The 18247-nt window shown below is 52.8% G+C and overlaps 1 protein-coding gene across 1 annotated transcript in view; it reads left to right on the top strand.

Annotated features, from left to right (window-relative positions):
- Positions 1-3: 3 nt before the first annotated feature.
- CC2D1A (coiled-coil and C2 domain containing 1A) overlaps positions 4-18247 on the top strand; it is an 18936-nt gene continuing 692 nt past the window's right edge. Inside the window, exons 1-26 of the mRNA XM_042782752.1 lie at positions 4-54; positions 4135-4270; positions 5212-5333; positions 5424-5489; positions 5765-5899; positions 5990-6260; positions 9399-9523; positions 9830-9902; positions 10065-10136; positions 10229-10359; positions 10436-10508; positions 11172-11305; positions 11643-11772; positions 11855-12027; positions 13647-13769; positions 13856-13914; positions 14023-14139; positions 15654-15727; positions 15802-15860; positions 15976-16027; positions 16130-16229; positions 16309-16399; positions 16851-16988; positions 17076-17137; positions 17656-17719; positions 17811-17937. Of these exons, the coding sequence (XP_042638686.1) occupies positions 4-54; positions 4135-4270; positions 5212-5333; positions 5424-5489; positions 5765-5899; positions 5990-6260; positions 9399-9523; positions 9830-9902; positions 10065-10136; positions 10229-10359; positions 10436-10508; positions 11172-11305; positions 11643-11772; positions 11855-12027; positions 13647-13769; positions 13856-13914; positions 14023-14139; positions 15654-15727; positions 15802-15860; positions 15976-16027; positions 16130-16229; positions 16309-16399; positions 16851-16988; positions 17076-17137; positions 17656-17719; positions 17811-17937 (2758 nt within the window). The remainder of the gene's footprint in view (positions 55-4134; positions 4271-5211; positions 5334-5423; positions 5490-5764; positions 5900-5989; positions 6261-9398; positions 9524-9829; positions 9903-10064; positions 10137-10228; positions 10360-10435; positions 10509-11171; positions 11306-11642; positions 11773-11854; positions 12028-13646; positions 13770-13855; positions 13915-14022; positions 14140-15653; positions 15728-15801; positions 15861-15975; positions 16028-16129; positions 16230-16308; positions 16400-16850; positions 16989-17075; positions 17138-17655; positions 17720-17810; positions 17938-18247) is intronic.

The following is an 18247-nucleotide window of genomic DNA, read 5'->3' as shown; positions in this document are numbered from 1 at the left end:
AAGATGCACAAGAGGAAGGGACCCCCAGGCCGAGGCGCCGCCGCAGCCCGCCAGGTGAGTCTGCGCCCTACGGCCTGCCAGGGGACCCCCCCCAACCCCGTCACAGGCTTAGGGGTGGACCCCACCCCCAGGAGAAGGTGTTTCCCGCACCTCAGGTGAGCCCCGTCCCCGCCCCCTAGGTGAGCCCTGGTAACCCTCTTTTCCAAAGTGCGGCCTGCTGGCCCTCGCCTCCCAGCCATGCCACTCTATCCTCCACCCCTGGACTGGGGCCACCTGTTGCGGCAGTAGCTCCAATGGGTAAGGGGCAGGTCTGGGACTTGGAGTAAAAGGGACCCTAGCTCCTCCCCCTCGGCCTGTGTGTGACTGGGAACTCTCACGTCAGCCAGTCTAGGTCAGGTCGCAAGTCTTTTGATTCCCATTGTACAGAGGAGGATACTGAGTCTCAGAGAGATGTCTGGGACTTATCCAAGGTCATAGGGATAAACATTTTAGCCAGAGCTAAATGCAAATTTTGAGCTCACAGGACTGTGGCTGGCTGACCCTGGTCTCCCTCCCTCAACTCCTTGTCGCGGGCACCCACAGAGTTTGATTTTTCTCAGCTTTGATGCAGGGAGCCCAGAGCATGGCTAAGTACCCAGGCAGTAGGGATAGGCCTTACGAATCTACCCATCTCTGCACACTGTATGTGACTTTACAGCTGTGCACCTCTGTTACCTCATCTGTGACATGGAGGTCCTAAGATTCCCTATGTCACAGGACAGTTGAGAAGGCTGGTTGAGATAATTTATGGAGAGTGGTAGAACACGGTACTCAGTGAATGTCATCATCATTGTTATTACTGTTGTTTGCTGCTCTAGAGCCGGCCCCTGACTCATGGCAGCCCCACCTACAGTGGAACAAAGTGCTGTGGGGTCCCCATGATCACGTGCAGATCAGACCATTGTGATCCATGGGGTTTTCATTGGCTTATTTTGGGACATTAATTGCTAGGCCTTTTCTCCTAGTCGGAGGAGCTCTGGATCCAACTCGACAGCACAGTCCTGATGTTACCAAACCACATGTTAGGCCATTAACTTAACTCCATTGTAAGTCCCGCGGTCGGCAGAGCATGGCAGGCTGCTGAACGACACAGCTACATGCAGGGTCCAAGCGTGCCATGGGCTAGAGACCATTCCTACATGCAGGAAACAGACCACATTCCCTAAGGCAGCTACTCAGCTGCTCACAGTAGATTCCACCATGGAGTTGATTACCAGTCTCATCATGGGGAATACTACATCCAGCTGCCCAGCCACTCAACTAAGCCCAGCCAAGTTGACACACAAACTAATCTACCACAGCTGCTAACCAGAATGTTGGCAGTTCAGTCCCACCAGCTTCTCTGCGGTAGGAAGATGGGGCAGTCTACTTCCGTAAAGATTCATAGCCTTGGCAGCCCAGTGGGGGTCGCTGTGAGTCGGAATCTACTTGAAGACAGTGGGTCTGGGTTCTTCCCGGTCTGGAGGCTGTGCTGAAACCTTTTCAACATCGTAGTAATGCCCTGAGCCTCCACCAACAGGTGGGTTGTGGCTGTGTGTGAAAGGCAAAAAAGAATTCTGCCATCCAACCACCACTGCCCTACTGCTGCCTTAAAGATTTACAGCCTCGGAAACCCTATGGGGCAGTTCTACTCTGTGCCAGAAGGTCACTGTGAATCGGAAACAACTCGATAGTAGTGGGTTTTTGTTTTGACCATTCTTTTTTTTTTTAATTGTGATTTGGGTGAAAATTTACAGAGCAAATTCACTTTCCATACAGGAGTTCGCATATACTTTGTCTCATGGCATTGACCACAATTTACCACAATGCAACAGCTACCCTCCCACTTCCTCCCCATAGTTACCCCTTCCCAGTGTCCATCCCTCCATACACTCCTGCCCCCCGAGCTGTGTCCCTGTGCATAAGCAGCCCTTCTTTCTCCCTTGTTCTCTCCAAGGAGTGTATCTACCTGAGGTAAATGTTCAACTCATATGCCTGTCTTTTGTTTGGCTGGTACCCACAGGTGTGGGTTCAGTTCCAGACCTGAAGGGCAGCTAGGGGCCATAGTCTCAGTGGTTCCACCAGGCTCTATCACACCAGCAAACCTGGTCCTGCCTTTTTTTTTTCTCCAAATAATTTTGAGTTTTGTTCCACATTGTTCTCCCTCTCTATCCAGGATCTCCTACATAGATCCCCTTCCAAGTGGTTGATAGTGGTAGCCAGGCACCATCTAGTTCTTCTGGTCTCATAATCATATAGGCTGCAGATTGGATGGTGTATCAGTGGCTAGGACTAGTTGTTTCCATGAATTTTTGGTTTTCTTCATTCTTCTTTGCTCTGGATGAGGAAAGGACCCATCGTTGCATCTAGATAGCAGCTTGCAAGCTTTTAAGATCCCAGTCGCTACTCACCACAGTAGGAGGTGCAACAATGTTTTGTGTAGCGTGTCATGCCAATTGAGCTTGATGTCCCCTGCAACCATGGTCCCAAGCCCACAGGTTCAATTACTCAGTCCCTCTGGGTAGCTGGCTATGGCCAAGAAGTGACTACAACCTTGCCTCTTGTCAGCTCTACTATACACCTGGGGATTCAAATCATACAAATAAATTTATAGGACTGTTGTCTGCCAACCCTATGCATGGTCTCGGGGACGCTCCTCGCTTCATAGACATACCTACTAGTTCAGCCTGTCCACCCATCTATCCATCCGTGTACTCACGTTTGCCTTCACTGACAGTGCAGTACTGTATGTGCAAAAGGGTTCTTCTTTGTTGTCTGTATCTCCCATGTACCTCTCTATGTCATTCTCTTCCTCAGTGCCACCGTATCAATCACTCACATTTGGTACATCGCCCTTCTCTTCACCCAAGTCAATACTTATCTCTACCTATCTAACAGTGTTCCCTCCCCTCCCCTCCCACCCCTGGTAACCAACAAAGAAAATTTCTTTCCATAGATAAACCTTTCCTTGACTTTTACAATAACAGACTAATACACTATTTGTCCTTTTGTGATTGACTTACTTCACTCAGCATAATGTCCTCCAAGTTCATCCACGTTATGTGGTGTTTTGCAGATTCTACATTATTCTTTAGCGTTGCATAGTATTCCATTGTGTGTATGTACCATAGTTTGGTTATCCATTCCTCAGCTGATGGACACCTAGGTTGTTTCCATCTTTTGGCTATTGTAAATAGTGCTGTGATGAACATGGGTGTGCATATGTCTGCTCTTGTCATGGCTCTCACTTCTTTAGGATATATACCTAGTAATGGAATGGTTGGGTCAAATGGTATTTCTAATTCTCTTTTGGCCATTTTTGACTAAAGGGTAATTTCTTTTTTTTTTTTCTATTCATTTTTTTTTTTTAATTGTTGTTGAGAACATACAGGGCAGAACATACACTAATTTCACAATTTCTCCGTGAATACTTCAGTAACGTTGATTACATTTTCCAAGTTGTGCAACCATTCTTACGCTCCTTTTCTTAGTTGTCCCTCCCTCATTACCATAAGCTCACTGCCCTGTAAGTTTCCTATGTAGTCTTTCCAGTTGGTGTTGTCAGTTTAATCCCACATAGATAGATCTTAAAACCAAAGGGCAATTTTGTATGTTCAACTTAATGTTACACATCCTTGCAGGTCATTAACCAGGATGTGGAAGATGGGTTTGTTACACAGAAGAGTCCCCACTTTTAATTTCTGCATTGTTGTTAGGGCTTCTCATTGTGCTTGATGGATCAGTCCTCCTGGCCTGGACACTTCTCCTAAGGGTGTTGTAAGAAAAAGTTCATTGTCATACTTAGTGGCTTTGCTTTGGGCAGAGTGTGGGGCTATTAAATGTGACCAGCTGCGTTCTCAAGCATGGGCTTGAGCGAGGAGCTGGTTCTCTCTGCCTCCTTTTCCCCGTGTTGATTGGTGCCAGAGGGCCTGGCCTGTTGCAAGACACCTGCTTAGTTCTGGGTCCATCTCAGCCTCCTTGCACTCCCTGAGAGTGGCTTTCACCAAGTGGCCTGGGTTCCTTTCCTCCTGAGAGGGGACTGTGGGCCCATCATGGCTGCCTCTGGCCAGACAGGGTCCATTCCAAGGTCTGACAGGACCCTCACTGTTTCCACAGCTGGGCCTGCTAGTTGACCTCTCCCCAGATGGCTTGATGATCCCAGAGGATGGAGTTAACGATGAGGAACTGGAGGCCGAATTCTTGGCCTTGGTGGGGGGACAGCCCCCAGCTCTGGAGAAGCTCAAAGGCAAAGGTGAGATACACCCCCCCCCCAAATGTTTCCTGAGCTCCTGCTGTATGCTGGCTCAGAGATGGGGAGATGGCCAGAGAAGAAGAAGGCCCCACCTTCCTGGAGTCCGTAGTCTGAGTAAGATGCTAAGCATCTGACTTGGGACTAGAATGAGAGTTTGAATACCAGCGACACCACTTCCTGGCCATGTGACTTGGTGAGTCACATCACTTCTTTAGGCCTCAATTTCCCTGGTTGTAAAATGGGAATCCTAAGTGCACTTGCATCACAGGAGTCAACCTTCCAGTGTTTCGTAAAGCACTTCCCACAGGCCCTGCATGCCATGAGCTATTGTCATCAGTCCAAATTTCCAAGCCACTGTCCTGTGCTCAGGGCTGGGATGGGGGAGCCTGGAACCCTGAGGGAGACCTGTGGGTTGGGCAGGACATTATGGGAGGCACCCATGATGGGAAGGGCAGGTGAAGAATTAGCAGCTCTTCTACGAGGGGTTACAGCAGGTACAAAAGCCTGGAGGTGGAGAGGGACATGGCAGGGGTCAGGGAACACTAATGGGGCTGGAGCCCAGAGGGCACAGAGAGCCTTAAATGTTTCAGTTCAGATGTGTGTGTGGTGTTGGGGCCAAAGGGGCTGAGGCCCAGAGAGGTGAGGTAACTTGCCCTAGGTCCTACAGCTAGGAAATTGCAGAGCCAGAGATCAAACTCAGGTAGACTGGTCCCAGGACTAAGGCTTTATAATGAGGAGATGAGACATTTAAGTTTGGTAGGGGTGGGGTAATACAGGAAGACCTAAGGACAGTGGGGTCCCGTGGACGGGCCAGAAGGGGGACATGCTATCTCAGTGTTCCAACTGCTTGCTACCCTATTCTGTGGGGCTGCAAGGACCAGGATGGCAGTCTGGGGACTCTGGAAGGATTTTGACCTAGCTGGGGCCTCCCCTGCCACCAGGGCCCCTGCCCATGGAAGCTATTGAGAAGATGGCCAGCCTGTGCATGAGAGATCTGGACGAGGAGGAGGATGAGGAGGGGGGTACTGACGAGGACGATGTGGAGGCCGATGACGACCTGCTGGTGAGCAGCAGGGCGGGGTGGGATGGGGATTTCCCCTCCCCATGTTGTGTCCAGCAGGCCCTCATACCTCCACCATGGGTGTCCGTCCAGGCAGAACTGAATGAGGTCCTTGGAGAGGAGCAGAAGGCTTTGGAGTCCCAGCCGATTTCAGTCCAGGTACATCTCCAACGACCATGCCCCTTGAACCAGACACCACGGACAGTCTGGCATAGAAGGTCTGTCGTAGCCCTCCCAGCCTTGTGACCTCTGAGCCTCAGTTCCTTCTGCTGGGGAAGCAGGAACGATGATTTCTATCCTGCCAGGGTTAAGAGGATGGCCCAGGGCAGAAATGCCTAGAGCTGTCACTCTATTAGGGCATAGAGGGGCTGGAGGGGGGAGGTGGGAAAGCCCAAGTAGAGTCATAGCCAGGCCGTGCCTGTCGCCTCTTGTAGCCGAAGCCCTCAGTCCCAGGCCCAGGGGTGGAGACCACCTTGCAGGAAAGGCTAGCCCTCTACCAGACAGCAATTGAAAGTGCTCGGCAAGCTGGAGACAGCGCCAAGATGCGGCGCTATGATCGGGGACTTAAGGTGAGTGGGCAGAGGGGTAGGTGCCAGTAGCCTGCCCCCGGCCCTGTACCCAGCTCCAGGCTTCTACACACATGCTCATGTCTCCTTCAGACACTTGAAAACCTGCTGGTCTCTGTCCGAAAGGGCAATGCCATCGACGAAGGGGACATCCCACCGCCTGTAGCTGTAGGCAAAAGCCTGGCAGCCACGCCCAGCCACACCCCTACGCCCGCCCAGCCGGCCCCTACGAACCTGCCGCCCCCTATGAACCTGCCACCCCCTACGAACCTGCCAGCCCTGGAGCCCCGAGTGACCATGCAGGGACCTCCTCCCGCTGGCCCTGCCTCATCCCCAGCCTCAGCTCAGCCCCAGCTGCCCCCAGGTAGGCCGTGGGCACCAGGGCTGAGCTGGCAGCAAGGGTGGGGTGGGGGATTCAGCTGGTAGGCCCTCTACCATGGACTGGCTGTTAAATGTTTGAATGTCTCTCTAGACCATTATGTCCCTGGAGTTCTGAAGTTTCTCCAAGGGGTACACACTACATAGAGGATTTTGTTTTTAAATAACACTGTGTTTTTGGTGAAAGTTTATGTACTAAATTAGATTTCCATTTGACTGTTTCTACACAGATGGTTCAATGACAGTAGTTAATATTTGTCACAGTTTGTCAGCATTCTCTTCACTTGCATGCTGGTTGTCCCTTTCCAGTGCTCTAGTTTCCCTGCCCCCTTATCTTCATCTTTGCTTTGGTGTAGTTGTTGACCTTTTGGCCTCATATAGCTGTTTTTTTAGTGGAGCACTGTATTTGTGGGTAGTATCCTTTGTTTTGTGTGCCGATCTGTTATTTCACTGAAAAGTGACCTCAGGCTAGTTTCAGGTCCAGGTTCAAAGAGTATCTCAGGGTGATAGTTTTAGAGAGCCCTCTAATCTCAACTCAACTTAAGAGTTTGAGTTCTACTCCACATTTGCTCCCGTTCTATCAGGGTTCATCTATTGTGACTCTGATCAGAACGGTTCGTAGCCAGGCACCATCCAGTTCTTCTGGTCTCCGAGTAGATGAGGCCATGCTCATGTAGACTGTAGACTACTTTGTTCTCTGTGACTTTGTTTTCCTTCTTTTCCTTTTGCTCCTGACAAGTAGGGACCAATTTTTGTCTTCATGGCTGCTCTCAAGCTTTTAAGACCCCAGCCACCACTCAGCTCACTAGGATGCAGAGCACACAGAGTTCTAAGTGAGCAGTTCCCAGGGCTCAGCTTCTCCTAAATCTCTCATGTTGGAGAAGGCACCTCCCACGAAGTTTTCCTTCCCAGCTTCCCCTTTTCCGGTCACTATTCTCCCACCTTAGAGAAGGAAGGCCCACCTCCCTCTAGAATCTGAGCAGGGAGCTTTGCCCCAGGTGCAAAAACATACCTGACAGGAACCAAAGAGAGAACTCAAATGTAGGCATGGACTTGAGACGGTGAACACTGGGTCACAAAAGCCTTCTCCCAGACTGGTTTCTAAGCCGTTGTTTTTGGCAAAATTCAGGGAGGATCATTGTTGGCACTGCCACCTGAAATCCTCAGCCAGAATCACCAGACATTTTTCAGGGTGGGCTTTTGGGCAGAGAGCTTGGCAGGAGTTCACAGAATCGCATAAGGAGACTCCTGTGTATTCCCACCTGCTTTTTGGTGTGAACTGGGTTTCTCAACACTTTGCAAAAGGAAAGTGGAAAAGGGATGAGAGGGGAGCTGAGCCAATTGCTGGGGAAGGACTCAGCCCCAGCAGAGTCAGCAAGGGGTGCATTCTTTACCAAAAAGCTGGATGTGTTTAGGGTTTGGTCAATTACATGCTAATAACAATTGCAAGTAATTCAGCCCAGAAGAGGTTTTTTGTTGTTATTGTTTTTTTCCCCTTAAACAATGAGAAATTTACAATCATAGGAAATTTAACTAATTCAGCCTGGAGGTGTCTTTCTTCAACCTGGGGGAAATTGTCTAAATGTAAAACAATGGGCCCTGTTGTCAGTCTGCAAAAGTACAGCACAGACACTGTTTTCTGCGTGTTTCCAGATTTTGTGGACAAGGAGGTGTGGGTAGGGAAGTGTGGGGTGGTGTGTGTGTGTATTTGTTGTACTTTGTTTTTTTAGACTAACCATGGGGTCTATTACTTTAAATTTAGAAATACTCCCCCAAAAAACATATTGAGCTATTACTTGAAAATGTGACTAACCTACGCTTTGAAAATCACTTAGCCCTGTGTTTGCGACTTTGCAGACATGCAGACTGCTGCGTGAATGTATTTTGGTTGCACAGATAGACAATAGGGTGGTCAAACAAGGACTTCTAAGTGTACGAATATGTTATGCTAGGAGAAAATCCTGTGGGGGACATGGATGGAAATAAGAGTTCAAGGAGAAAAAGATGCGACATTCCTGGCTGCAAGCAATGAGCTCCTGGATATGTTTAAAAATACATGTTGGAGAGCTGCAGATCACCATGGTAGTTTTTTTTTTTTTTTTTTTTAATTGTGATTTGGGTGAAAGTTTACAGAGAAAATTTATTTTCCAGAGAACAGTTCATGCACATTTTGTTTCATGACATCGATTGCAATCCCCATAGTGGAACAGCTCTCTTCCCACTTCCTCCCTATGGTTACCTTTTCCCTTTGACCTTCTTTCCTATGCATTCCTGCACTCTGAGCTATCTCCCTGTACAAATATTGCCCTTCTGACCTCCCATGATTGATTGTTCTAAGGAGTGTACCTCCCTGGTGTGAATGTTTATCCCATAGGCCTGTCCATTGGCTGGGAGCCACAGGAGTGAGTTCAATTCCAGGTCCAAGGACTATGGGTCATAGTCTCAGGGGTTTCATCAGTTTCTATCAGACCTGTAAGCCTGGTCTTTTATTTTATGATTTTGAGTTTTGTTCCATGTTTTTCTCCTACTCTACCAAGATCTCCTATTTTGATCCTTCTTTGAGTGGTTGACAGTGGTAGCTGGGCACCATCTAGTTCTTCTGGTCTTGGGGTTGTGTAGGCTGTTATTCTCATGGTCTCTAGTCCCTTGGATTGTTTCCACACGTCTTTGATTTTCTCCTTTCTTCTTTGCTCCAGAAGAAGAGAGACCAATTGTTGCCTCTTAGATGGCTGCTCATGAGCTCAAATCGCCATGGTAGTTTTAAAGAGTGATGAAATGTCTTTATTTTCCAAACGTCAATATTTGGGATGCTGAGAATGACAACTTCTGCTATTTTTTATATTTAGAATGAAAAATTTAAAACATCAACTTAAGCATGTGTAAAGGGGCATAAAGTTTTCAACAGTAGTGGCTCCAGGGTCTTCCAGGACAGGGGTCAGACCCTAGCCCTGCTGTTTGCAGGCTGTGTGACCTTGAGGGAAGCAGTCTCCCCTCTCTGAGCATCAGTTCTCTCATCTGTAGAATGGGTCTAAGCACAGTCTTGTTGGGAGAATTAAGTTGAAATAGTTTGTACAAACGACTTGGCTCAGCCCCCGCAGCCTCCCTGGCGCTGTCCCCCTTCCAGGCCCCTGCAGCCCTGGCCTCCTGACCCAGTTGCAGAGCCGGCAGCGTGAGTACAAGCTGGCTGCTCTCCAGGCCAAGCAGCAAGGAGATACTGCTGCCGCCACCCGGCACTTCCGCGTGGCCAAGGTGTGTCCAGACTGATGAATAGGGCTGGAGGGAGAGGGCAGGATGGTCCCAATGTTGCATGGACACAAAGAACATCGCTCTGAAGTTAGACCCAAGTTTGAATCCTGGCTTGGTCACTCCTAGCTGTAATTTGCTGTCCCTCTTGGAGCCTCAGTTTACCAGCTCTGGGAAATGACCCTCAGTCTCAGAAGATTGATGAAATGTTACAAAGGAGGGACAGAAGCTGGGAAACTGCTGCCATGTGGCATTGTGTTGGGGCTCCCCAACTGCAGGCTCCTTCTCTGACCTCTGACTGCTTTCTCCCAGAGCTTTGATGCTGTCTTGGAGGCCTTGAGCCGGGGGGAGCCTGTGGACCTGTCCCGCCTGCCCCCACCCCCTGGTGAGGACCCCGCCTTGCCCACTTCCCAGGACTACTCGAGGTCTCCATGAAGTTCTTCCTGACGCTGCTGCCCCCATTGGTCAGGCCTGGGGACTCCCTTGGGTCAGATCAGCCTAGAGGGGGTTGCCAACCAAGCCCCTGATTGGCTCTCTGTGCCCCCAGACCAGCTGCCCACAGACTCACCATCACCACCTTCTCAGCCTCCGACTCCCACCACAGCACCCTCCACACCAGGTAGGCTCCTTGGACCCTCTGGGATGGGCAGGCTGGGGTAACAGTGTCTCCCCTTCCCTGGACTCTCAACCCTGCCTCCTGGCTTGGCCCAGAGGTGCCTGCACCCCCACGGACCCTCCTGGAGGCTCTGGAGCAGCGGATGGAGCGGTACCGCATGGCTGCAGCCCAGGCCAAGGCCAAGGGGGACCAGCGGAAGGCTCGCATGCATGAACGTATTGTCAAGGTGTGTGGGAGCCAGAGGGCAAGGAGGTGGCCCCTGGACACCTAGCCCGAGCAGCCTAACACCTGTGTCCCTGCAGCAATACCAAGATGCTATTCGAGCCCACAAGGCCGGCCGAGCTGTGGAGGTGGCAGAGCTGCCCGTGCCTCCAGGTAGGGCCTGCCCAGCTCCTTTCTGTCAGCCTCAGGGCCTTTGCAGGTGCTTGTCCTTCCTACTGTGCAGGTTCAGGGAACTGATTGCTGTACAGAGATTTTGCAAGCTTGTTAAACTATTGGTGCTGAAATCGGTCATGGTGGGAGTATTTACACCATGGAAATTGGCAAGCACTAAATATCAGGGCTGTTTATTGGAGCAGTTCCCCAGCTCTCTTCTATTCATCCTCCCTTTTCAGCTCCTTCCCCAACCATTAGGACTTGGCTTAGCTGACCCTTCTCATCCTCGCCTCAACCCCCTATGCTCTGGGGCCTACTCGGGGTTCTCAGAGCTGCCTGTGCATCCCCCAGAGAGCCGTCTTCTCTGAGTCCTAGTCCCTCATTAGCCTGGGAGCCCTGCCAGGCCAAGGGCCACCCCCTGTGCCTTGTACAGAGTATATATGAAAACATGTTTGTTGGAGTCTGATCAAGGCCTGGGGTCAGGCCAGGGAAGCTGAGAGGCATGAGTGAGGTTGGGAGTAGCCTGGTGTCCACATGGGACCAGTGGCATCTCCTTGCTTGGATTCAAGTAAAATTAGAGGCCCAAGGTTTCTTAGGCAGGGAAGGAACCCCTGTCTCGTCCTTGTGACGCGGATGCTCTCCCCCTGACCGGGCTTCGCCCAGGCTTTCCCCCTATCCAGGGTCTGGAGGCCACCGAGCCAGCTCAGCAGAGTCTGGTGGGTGTCCTTGAAACTGCCATGAAGCTGGCTAATCAGGACGAAGGCCCAGAGGATGAAGAGGATGAGGAGCCTAAGAAGGTGTGTGGGGCCTAGGCCGTGGGGTGAGGTCGGAATGGCAGCCAAGCAAGGTCCTGAGAGTCCTGGCCTGGAACTGGGCTTACATCCTGGCCCTGCCGCTTCCAGCCTGTGTAGCTTGGGCCAGTCATTTTACTCTTTGGGCTTCAGTTTTCTTTTCTGTAAAGTGGGGATGATAATCGTTCGTCACTTCCTCCCATGGCTGTTACAGATTCAGTGAGAATGGTACTGGGGAAACAGAAAGCAAGGTTGCCATTTTTGGCAGTGTCAGGCCCTGGCCCTTTGGGGATGGGGTAATTGTAGGCACTAGGAAAGCTCTGACTTCCTCACTGTCCCTCAGCAGTCTGCCAGCCCTGCAGCCCCCACAGCCCAGCCCAAGGCTGTACCTGCAAGGGCATCCGCATCAGGATCAGCCCCAGCAACCTCGACCCCAGCAGCCAAAGCAGCCTCCAAAGGCACATCCACCAGAGGTAGGTACGCCCTCCCTGGCCCGGCTGCCCTGTTCCCTAGCTGTGGACCAGGCAGTGCCTGCAGCGGCACCTGTACCCCCAGCCCAGCAGCAGCTGGCTTTCCTGGAGAACCGCAAGAAGCAGCTCCTGCAGGCTGCGCTGCGAGCCAAGCAGAAGAACGACGTGGAGGGTGCCAAGATGCACCTGCGCCAGGCCAAGGGGCTGGAGCCCATGCTGGAGGCCTCACGCAACGGGCTGCCTGTGGACATCAGCAAGGTAAAGCTCCTGGGTCCGCCAGACCTATTTAGGTACCCAAAGTCACATTCTGGCCCCTGAGCAGCCACTTGACTGGGAATATATGAGTCAGGGTCCAGACTAAGGTGCTGTAACATATTGGGCCCCCCCAAGACAGTGGGTGAAACCAGACTGACATTTATGTTTCTTGTATGTAACACTCAGGGCAGACTGGGTTCCAAACTAGGAGGCCTTCCAGGGCCCAGGCTCCTTCCATCTTGTTGCTTTGCATCTCCTTCGACAAAATGTCATCCTTGTCTCCATTGTTGAAGCAGGTCACGCTCTGTCTATATCCAGCCTGTAGGAAGGGATGGAAAGGAGAAAAGGCAGGCCAAGCAGTTTTTTTTTTAAGGAAGTAACACGGAGTTGCCATCACTTCTGCTCACCTCCTGTTGGTCAAAACTGAGTCCCATGGCTACACATAGCTGTAAGAGAGGCTGGGATGTGTAGTCTCTTGGTGGGTTGCTAAGTCCCCAACCAGACCCCACTGTTAGGAAAGGGGTTGGATTGAATTTTGCTGCACTGGGCAGGATCATTCGTTCTCTCCGAGTGTCACTTTCTTTGGGAAAGTGGGGATGGAAATTCAGTGAGCCGGAGTGATAGAATGACATTTGTGATAGGAAATATTTATGGGGCACCTACTGGGTGCTTGGCCTGTGCCAGGAACTTAGGATGCAGTCAGGAACAAAATAGACAAGTACCCCTACCCTCATGGAGCAGGAGACAGCAAGAAACACACAAATAAATAACAGCTCCTTATCATGACCCACAAGGCCCTGTGCAATCTGCTCCTGTCACCACCACTCAGCCCCTCGCTTCCTCCAGCTGTCTGGCCTCACTGTCTTCAAACACAAGGCATACCTGCTGTTCCCTCTGCCTGAATGTTCTTCCCCTCAATCTCTGCCTGGCTCACTTCCTCCCCTCTTTAGGTCTTTGCTCACGTGTCATCGCCTGGGAGGCCTATTGTGACACCCTTCCCCAAAAAGTCCTTTCCCTTTAACCTGGAACCCTCTACTTGCCCCCTGTCTTTCTTTTTCTCTGTAGCATGTATCCCCATCTCCTATCTCTTATGAGGTCCCTGAGTGTTGCAGACAGTTTGTGCTTGCCTGCTAAACTAAAGGTTGATGGTTCAAACCCACTCAGCGCATGGAAGAAAGTCCTGGCAGTCTGCTTCTGTAAAAATTACATCCAGGAAAAGCCTATGGAATTCAGTTCTACTCTGTAACACATGGGGTCGCCATGAGTTGGAATCGACTCCATGGCAGCAGGTTTGGTGTTTCTTTTTTTCCTCATGATCTCAGGTAACTTCTCTTGTATGTTACCCCTTTGTCCAAAGAGAACATGACCCCCTTGAGGACAGAGCTTCTTGTCTTTTCTTCTTGCTGTGTCCCAAACCTAGAACAAAGTTGAGCACACTGGAGGAGCTCCATCCAGGACTTCTCGGGTGACTGGAGGGTTGTCTCAGTGTGTCAGATGGTGGGAAGGACCAAGTAGAAGGACTAGAAGCAAGGGCTTCAGGGGTGCTCAGAGGAGCCCATGCCAAGGAGGAGTGATACCTCCACAGAGCCCTGGGTCAGCCCCATGAGCCTTGTCCTCCCCAGGTGCCACCTGCTCCAGTCAACAAGGACGACTTCGCCCTGGTCCAGAGGCCTGGCCCAGGTCTGTCTCAGGAGGCCATCCGGCGCTATGGTGAGCTCACCAAGCTGATACGGCAGCAGCACGAGGTGAGTGGGGCCCAACTTGGGTCAGTAGCCTTACCCCTACCGGGGCACAGCCCTCCAAGCCTTCCTCTCACTGTCTTCTCCCCCAGATATGCCTAAACCACTCCAACCAGTTCACCCACCTGGGCAACATCGCTGAAACCAGCAAGTGAGTGTCTCCTGCCCCGCTGTTACTGATGGCTTTACCCCAGCCTGTCCCAGGACCAGAGAGCCAGCCCCTCGCGGCAGGCCTGAGCAGGGCCCCTCTGGCCGGCAGGTTTGAGAAGCTGGCGGAGGACTGTAAACGTAGCATGGAGACTCTGAAGCAGGCCTTCGCCCGGGGTCTCCCCACCCCTGCTGCCCGCTTTGAGCAGAGGACCTTCAGCGTCATCAAGTAAGACTGATGCCCCCATCCAGGATGCCGCTGTGGGATGGGCATGGGGCTGCGCTGTCTGGAAACTGGTAGTGGGACTTGCCCTGGGAGTAAAGTTTGGGTGGGTTGTGGAAATACAGCACGTGCAAGGACTCTGGGGCAGGCGTGAGGTGTGGGTGACGGCTGACAAGGCACTAACGGTGACGCATTTAGAAATGGGGAAAGTCTGGTGAGTGCAACGATGTACCATGTCCCGGGGGCCTGGGGAGCCCACAGGAGACTGGAGATGTGGTGGTCTATTGTGGTGGGTGTGGTTCGCGCTCTGTATCATGGTTCCCCAGAGGAATAGAACCAGTGAACACACACACACACACACACACAGAGAAAGATTTATTTTCATCTATTATCTCATGAGATTGTGGGAGCTGGCCAGTTCAAAAACCGTAGGTGACAGGCACGAGCTGGAAACTCTGGCAGTCCTGTGTCCGAAATCAGTAGGCGGGCTGGAAGCTTTGGCGTGATGCCTGTGTGACAATCTTGAGACAGAATTCTTCTCCCTCGGGGTAACCGAAGTTCATGGTCTTCAGGCCTTCCATTGACCGGGTGAGGCCTACTCACCTTATCAAGGGTAAACATCCTTTACCAGAGTCATTGACAGTCAGCGTGAATCATGTCAAGGAAATACCTGCCTCATAGCCAAGGCACATGGACACATGAAATTAACCATCACATTCTCATTAAGTCTTACCCCGATCGAGGAGTTGGATCATGTGCCTCTTTTGGATGATTCTTGCCCTCCAGGGGTTGCCTGCTGCAGCTAGAGTAACCCACACCTCTATTCTGGCTCCTGACACGCTGTCTTGCCACATTGTCCCCACTTTGCATGGCTTCAACCACATGCCAAGTGTGTTTCCACTACAGGGACTTTGCACCTTGCTGTCCTCTCTGCCTAGGTCCTCTTTGGGTCTCCAGGTGGCGATTCCATCCTGACACCCACAGACACCTCTAGTGTTAACCCTGCTGAGAGCTCTCTCCTGGCCAGCCCCCTCAGGCAGCCCCTCCTGAGCACGCTCCATCTGTCCCCTATTTTAATTTTCTGCATCTGAGCCTTTGCTTTTTTCCTATCTGTGTGCACTGGTCACCTGCCCACTTGGCGAGATTGGGCTACATGAGTAGAGACAGAGCCTCTACTCATTCACTTCTAATCCCCACCTGTGAAGACCCTAGCTGGCACGTAGTAGGTGCTCAAGAGAGATCATTAAGTAAAGGTCCCCTGGGCTTGAGGGCATTGCTTGGTGCTTACTAGGTACTAAATAAATACGTGCAGACTGATCAGAGGGCCCAAAACGTAGCCAGTGGTGAAACCAGCCAGAGAGCTCCACTGTCTGATTCCCGAACTGGAGCCAAGGAGCTGAGACACCCCCGAAGGCCAGGGCGGGGCTTGTCCCTTGTCCCTTGTCCCTTGGCTCAAGGAAACGCAGGCAGGTGGGCAGCAGGACTGAGGTACCTCTGTCTCCTCACTGCCCACCCGGAAGGATCTTCCCCGACCTCAGCAACAACGACATGCTCCTGTTCATCGTGAAGGGCATCAACTTGCCCACACCCCCAGGTGAGGGGGCGGCTGGTGGGGGCAGGCCCTGGGGACCATGACTGTGCCCAGCTCTGAGCCTTGTTTCCCCACAGGGCTCTCCCCCGGGGACCTGGATGTTTTTGTTCGGTTCGACTTCCCCTATCCCAATGTGGTACGTGGGGAGTTGAGAAGGGGGCTCGAGCCCCACTGGGCTGGGATATGTGTTGGGTAGGGGTCCATGCCTGGCCCCAGGCCCCTGAGTTTTCCTGCCTCCTGTCTGGTGACAGGAAGAAGCTCAGAAAGACAAGACCAGTGTGATCAAGAACACAGATTCCCCAGGTAGACTGCAGCGGGAGCTCCCCTCTGTCTGAGAGATGGAACCTGAGATCATGACCTGACCTGTCCCCAGCTTCCTCCCAACCCTCCCCCTTTCCTGGGCAGAGTTCAAGGAACAGTTCAAGCTCTGCATCAACCGTGGCCATCGTGGCTTCAGGAGGGCCATCCAGACCAAAGGCATTAAGTTTGAAGTGGTCCACAAGGGGTGAGCCGGGGCCACAGGTGCTGGGGGGGCTCTAGGGAAGGGGGGCACCCCTGGGCCAGCCAACCTGTTCCCCGCACAGAGGGCTGTTCAAGAACGACCGGGTACTGGGCACAGCCCAGCTGAAGCTGGACACCCTGGAGACTGCGTGCGAGGTCCGGGAGATCCTTGAGGTATGAGGCGGGCATGCATCTGAACACTCTGGTGTGGCCAGCTGTTGTCATTGTTGTTAGGTGCCATTGAGTCACCACTGACTCATAGCGACCCTGTGCACAGCAGAATGAAACACTGCCTGGTCCTGTGCCAGCCGCATGATCCTTGCTAGACCTGAGCCCATCAGTGCAGCCATTGTGTCAATCCATCCCCTTGAGGCCCTCCCCTTTCTCGTTGACCCTCCACTTTACCAAGCATGGCCATGCTAGTTGTGATATTACTCAGATACTTGCCCTGAGTCCCTCAAGGGCCCCCTCTGGGAGCCTTAGACCACTCTACGCTCAGCACTAATACTCCCTCCACTCTACTCCAGCCAAACCTTTGGGTTCCTATTTTGGAAATCTCCCTGTTTCTACCTGACGCTGGCCACTGCCTGCTTCCCACCAATAACCTCCTCTGGACCCCACCTAGGTTCTGGATGGTCGCCGGCCCACAGGGGGGCGGCTGGAGGTGATGGTCCGGATTCGGGAGCCGCTGACAGCCCAGCAGTTGGAGACGACAACTGAGAGGTGGCTGGTCATCGACCCTGTGCCAGCTGCTGTGCCCACGGTGAGAATACTGCCTCCCGAGCAACGCCCCAGAGGGAGGCCTCGTTCAGAGGGGCCAGGACTCACAGCACTCTGTCCTCCGAATCAGGTCGCTGGGCCCAAAGGGAAGGCCCCTCCTGTGCCTGCCCCTGCGAGGGAACCAGGAAACAGGTATGTGACGGGGCCGGGCTATGCTGGAGAGGACCTTCTCTCACCATCTCAGCCCCACCTAGTCCATTGCCACTTGGACCTGACCCTTCCCTACTTCAGAACTTCTGGCTGCCTTTCTCCTGGAGAATCCTGAGAGGGCTTACCTCCTCAGTCTGATCGTTAACACCCTTTGTGATATGACTGTGTCAACCTGTCCAACATCCCCTCTCCCCGCGTCCTCCTTTTGGTTTATTGATGATACACCTCGTTTTTGCTGACCTCTGGGCTTCTCCATGTTGCTCTGACTGGAGCACCCTATCTCCCTCCTTGCCCCTGTCTCTCTGCCCAAATCTTACGCATCCTTTGGGTCCCAACTTGGTTCTTCCTCCTCCAGGAAGCCCCTAGCTAGTGGGGGGCTCCTCTGGGCTCCCATAGTACCCTGAGCACCTGTCAAACTCCAGAACATATCTGCTGAATTAACGGGGTTGCAGTTGGTAGGGGAGGCCCCTACAACCCCTCATCCCACCCCCGCCCCACAGACCAGCCCGGCCCCTGCACAGCCTCAGCGTGCTGGCCTTTGACCAAGAACGTCTGGAGCGGAAGGTGGGTACCCTGCTGAGCTCTGTGGGGGGGAGAGGGAGGGGATGGTCTGCGGGTCTGGGCGGGGTCCTCACAGCCCACTCCACACCTCCAGATCCTGGCCCTCAGGCAGGCGCGGCGGCCAGTGCCCCCCGAGGTGGCCCAGCAGTACCAGGACATCATGCAGCGCAGCCAGTGGCAGAGGGCCCAGCTGGAGCAAGGGGGTGTGGGCATCCGGCGGGGTAGGTGTCCAGGATGGGCGTGGGAGGGGAGGGAGGAAGGTGGGCACAGTGGGGATGGAGGAGGGGTAGGCACAGTGAAGGATTTGGGGTAGGCAGAGTGGGGGAGGAGAGAGGGTGGGCTCATTGGAGAGAGAGGGTAGCACAGGTTTGGGGTGGGCACAGCAAGGGAGAGAACGGGCACTGTGAGGGGTGGGGACAGTGGGGAGGGAGAAAGGATTGGCACGGTAGGGGAGGGGGAGAGGGTAGACATAGTGGAGGAGGGGAGAGGGTGGACACAGTGGGGGAGGGGAGAGGGTGGACACAGTAGGGG

This window comes from Orycteropus afer, unplaced genomic scaffold (genome assembly GCF_000298275.1).
Source record: "Orycteropus afer afer isolate SDZICR_OR568_19922 unplaced genomic scaffold, OryAfe1.0 scaffold00460, whole genome shotgun sequence".
NCBI classification, from domain to species: domain Eukaryota; kingdom Metazoa; phylum Chordata; class Mammalia; order Tubulidentata; family Orycteropodidae; genus Orycteropus; species Orycteropus afer.
This window is presented reverse-complemented; position numbering and strand designations above follow the sequence as displayed.